This window comes from Nematolebias whitei, chromosome 9 (genome assembly GCF_014905685.2).
Source record: "Nematolebias whitei isolate Nwh7 chromosome 9, NemWhi1, whole genome shotgun sequence".
Classification (NCBI taxonomy): domain Eukaryota; kingdom Metazoa; phylum Chordata; class Actinopteri; order Cyprinodontiformes; family Rivulidae; genus Nematolebias; species Nematolebias whitei.
The window spans coordinates 31,255,641-31,259,968 of NC_056506.1; the positions used below are offsets into that span (position 1 = coordinate 31,255,641).

The window sequence follows — 4,328 nt, forward strand, 5'->3', positions numbered from 1 at the left end:
TCATTTTGTATTTTGCTTTGTGTGTTACCTGTTGTTCTGTCTGTACAGCACTTTGGTTAGCCTTGTCGCTGTTTTAAGTGCTCTATAAATAAAATGGTATTGTATGGTATTATTGCATCATACTCGGATGTTTTAAGCCTTGCCTCCAGTCCGTTACACTCACTGTACTGTCTGGTGCTGGGAAAGCATCTTTTATGGACGCTCTCCTGTTGTTCAGTTCACGTTTCACAGAACGTCTTCGGATGATTCCCTGGTCTGTCTCTGGAGCTGTTGGCTGAAGTTTATGTGTGAAAGCTGTTTATAGAAGACAAAAACTTTGTTGCACACAACTCAGTGTTCTGCATATTCTGCCCCTCACTCCCACACACTTCTGTCTGTAAAGATCCTTACTGCCAAACTGATTAAATTTGTGTTTCTCTCAGGTTTCTTACAACGCGTGAGCGTGTGTGTGTTTAATGCAGTCGTATTTGCTTCTGTGTGTGTGTTTCTGCTGTCACAGTGTTATTACACTGCATGGCTGAACTGCAGCACCGTGGACTAAAACAATTAGTGACTGAAGAGTCTGTCGTTTGATGCACGTCACTGTGGAAAGGTGACTCTGAGATCTTTTTTTATTTGACAAACGTACAAAAGAATGTTGATTTTATTTCATAAAGAATGAGCAGAAAGCATGACTCAGATCTGAATGGCATGTGTTTTTCACACACCTTTACCTTGGAGAAAGCGGTGATTTGTCCTGACCGAGGTCATAATTTAAAGCTCTGACACTCTGTGATAACAGGTTACTGCTGCATCAAGTGGGCGATTAGAAGCTCAACCTTAAGTTGCACCTTGCAAATGATACAGTATAAGTGCACATGTCTGTAAACGTTAGCAGAGAGGTGTGTTAAATACCTATTAACGTGCACGATTGCTGCCGTGTCTAAACTGATCTTTAGTGGTTTATTATTAGATTTTAAGTCGTCTTTAGATCACGGAGCTGTTGAAAACCTTGAGTTGACTGGAATTTAAGAATTGTTATTATTCAGCTAGAGCAGCCATTCACTTTTCATTTTGATCATTTTATAGTCTGTTGTTGTTTTATCTAATTTGTATGTATTCTATGCAATCAAATCTTTTATGGACCAGTAAAATGGTTTACATTTGCCGGTAATGCAATTTAAAACCATAACTTGTGCTTTGCCTTTCTAAAAAGTTGTCTTTTCTCTTCTCGTGTCCCAGTTAACCTTTATTTCATTGTGACATTATATAGTAGGGGAAAAACCCTCTAAAAATTTTAATTTTTCTTTACACACGTTATCCTGCTTCATGATTTTTCCTTCTTGGTGAGAAGTCCAAGGAAACACAACACGGCCCTTTTCCACACCATTTGTGTGTTAGTTGTGATTTTTACCATCAAACTGTGGACTGTGATGTTATTTAGTTAAAAAAGTGAAAAAGTCAGATGAAGCTAAGTTATTTCTCTACATTATTAAACTTGGATTAAGTAAAGTAAATATCATGTTCGCCTATCCAAGGAATCAAGCCTTCCTTGAAGGAATGTACATCACCCACCGCCTCACATGCCAAACTTTAATCTAAGATCTCAGATCCATTTGAGCTCAGAATATGTGATGGAGGTGACTGTCAGGTACTACCACACCAAACTTTAGCTTCATATTTGTAAAATTGACTAGATTTTAGCCATTTTTGTGTTTGATAAGCTTGATTCGCTGTGGGGGCCATCTTGAATCAGATGTACTACAAAACATTTCAGTTGTAGAGGTTCATCTAGTGATTTCTACTGGAGAGTTTTATTAAGATCTGTTTAGTGGTTCATGAGATATTTTGCTAATTGATAGACAAATGAGCACGCTGACTCACACACAGGCAGTTATATCATTGCCCGTCATTTGTGGCAGCAGCTTAAAAGATGCTGGTTAAGACAGAAAGATCTTGATCAAAACACGTTCCTTTTTCTTTGTTTTTCCTCTCTCTGACTGTTTGGGTAGCTCAAGCAAAGGTCCTATCTGATCTGGCCTTGATTCCAGTGTAGCGTCCGGTAAAGTCTCCTAACAGTCTTGTCCTTGTTGTCTGTCATTTGTTTCACAGATCAGCCGCTGCCTGAAACCCGGAGGCCGTTTCGTCTCCATCACCTTCGCCCAGCCCTTCTTCAGGAAACGCCTGTACGCTCGCAGCGTGTACAACTGGTCGATCAAACAGCACAGCTACGGAGAAGGCTTCCAGTACTTCCTGTTTGTGATGACCAAAGGAGAGGAGCTGAGCCCAGAAGATGCAGTTCTGGAAAATAAGCTACTGGAGGAACCCAAACCCTCTTCTGCCATTGCTGCCACCACACAAAATGAAGATCAGGAGGACTTCCTGTCTAATATTGGCTTATAAAGTGACTGGAATATGGAAAGTAATCTCAGGAGTATGTCATCTTCAAGAGTACCTTTAGAAACAGGAGCTATATTGACATAATCTTACTTCTCAACATTTCTACACAATAATGTTCCAAATTTACTGTTAACATTTTTATTTTTTTTATGTCTGAGGCTTCCTTTATACTATCAATGTGTTTTTACTATTGCAATTTTATAACAAAATGTCAGTGTTGATCAGGATACATGTTTGATTAACCTGATTATAACATTTTAAGACATTTAGTTATTTAAATATTCCAATCATTTAAAGATTGCTCAGAATTTAATGGCTGTTTGAGTCATTAAGGTGAGGAAGTGGAAAAAGTCCCCACAGACAGAAAGGCACAGGGTGAAGAAATCATAAATGACTAACTAAATAAATGACACTGTGTAAAAGCTATGTGTTAGTATTTCTTTTATGGTAATAATCTCCAGTACGTTGACAGTCAGAAACGCAGAGGTGTCTTCATATTTGTTCCGCTGAACACAAATCTTTGTTTTCAGCCTGTTGGTTGCTGCTGACGGGTTGTTTTTTCCCTCACCGTGAAGAAATGTGACAATAATAACGCTCAGGTCGGAGAAAGTGGAGGAAAACAGCAGTCGACAAGCAGTGAGCCAGATTAGGTTAACTATGACTCATAGTGCTTCCCCTCCTGACTGTGGCACAGCTTTCTGTCTGCACTACTGTTAGCTGTTCTGCTAATGTCCTTTTGTACACATTTACTGAAATGAAGTATATGAGGGCAGATGAGCAGAAGGTGTGTAGTTAGTCAGCTTCAGGCAGTTTGTAAGATTTGTCTAGGTGTGCATGTTAAGTCACTGTTTAAGTCTTTCAGTATGTCTGACAATGTTTCCACGTTGGAGTCTGCTTCAGATTCCAGCTAAGCTGCTAATAACGACACGCCGTGTTTCACACTCCTGTCAGACAACGTTTCTCCCCCTACGATCCCACCCCGCGTGTTATTTGTAGAGAACACTGGATATGAGGCTCAGGTCCTGAGCTTTGTGCTCCCAGAGAGCCGTGCGTGCAGACGGGCAGGAAGACTTCTGACTGGAGGGGAACCTTATTAATAAAGTAGAAATCATTTATTTTTAATTCTCCACTGAGATCTAATTACTGCCTATTTTTATAACTTGGAGGGGGAGAAAGTGTGTGATTTTTCAGATGGCTTTGCTGCCTTTGCACAGTTTTCTTCTGGAGCAACGAGATACTTTGGTCAATTTTAACTTTAATATCAACAAAACAGACTTATCACATAGGGTGTGTGTGTGTGTGTGTGTTAGCTTGGTTTAGAGTTTTCCATCATTTAATGAAAACTAAAACGGCTCAAACCAGTTTATTTTCCAGCTCCACATTCTTCATCCTCTGATGAACCGTACAGAAACAAAACAACATTTGAACTTTAGGATTCATAAAAAAATGCTCAGCTTTGTTTTAACAGCTTGGTTTAGTGTTAAAATCTTTTTTTACTTGTTTAATTTCAGCATTTATTGGAGATATTGGTTTAATTCTGACCTAATTGATAACAGTTGATCAGAGCAGGACCAAGACCAAAGTGGATTGTCTGCACCAGTCTATGCAAATCCTATTTTATACATTTTGACCGTGCTGTTAGTTTCACAGCATTATTGTTTTATCACAACTAGCTGCTGCTGTTGCTATTAAATCCTAAATTTAAATTTCCTAAATCCTGTTGCTATTAATACCTAAAATCCACAAACAAGGTGTACCTTTAAGACCAATCGTTAGTATGATTAACTCTGTCACTTACAATGTTTCAAAATATCTGGCGTCTGTACTCATCCCTTTAGTTGGCAGCTCAGAACACCACATACAGAACACCATGGACTTTGTGGATAAGGTGAGGGATGTCATCATGGAGACTGATGAAACAATGGTCTCTTTTGATGTCACATCACTCT

The 4,328-nt window shown here is 39.1% G+C and overlaps 1 protein-coding gene across 1 annotated transcript in view; it reads left to right on the forward strand.

The window, feature by feature from the left end:
• Positions 1-2,382, forward strand: part of LOC119414217 (microtubule-associated protein 6) — a 13,344-nt gene extending 10,962 nt beyond the window's left edge. The window contains exon 4 of the mRNA XM_037681317.1: positions 2,092-2,382. Coding sequence (XP_037537245.1) covers positions 2,092-2,382 — 291 coding nt within the window. The remainder of the gene's footprint in view (positions 1-2,091) is intronic.
• The last annotated feature ends 1,946 nt before the right edge of the window (positions 2,383-4,328 follow it).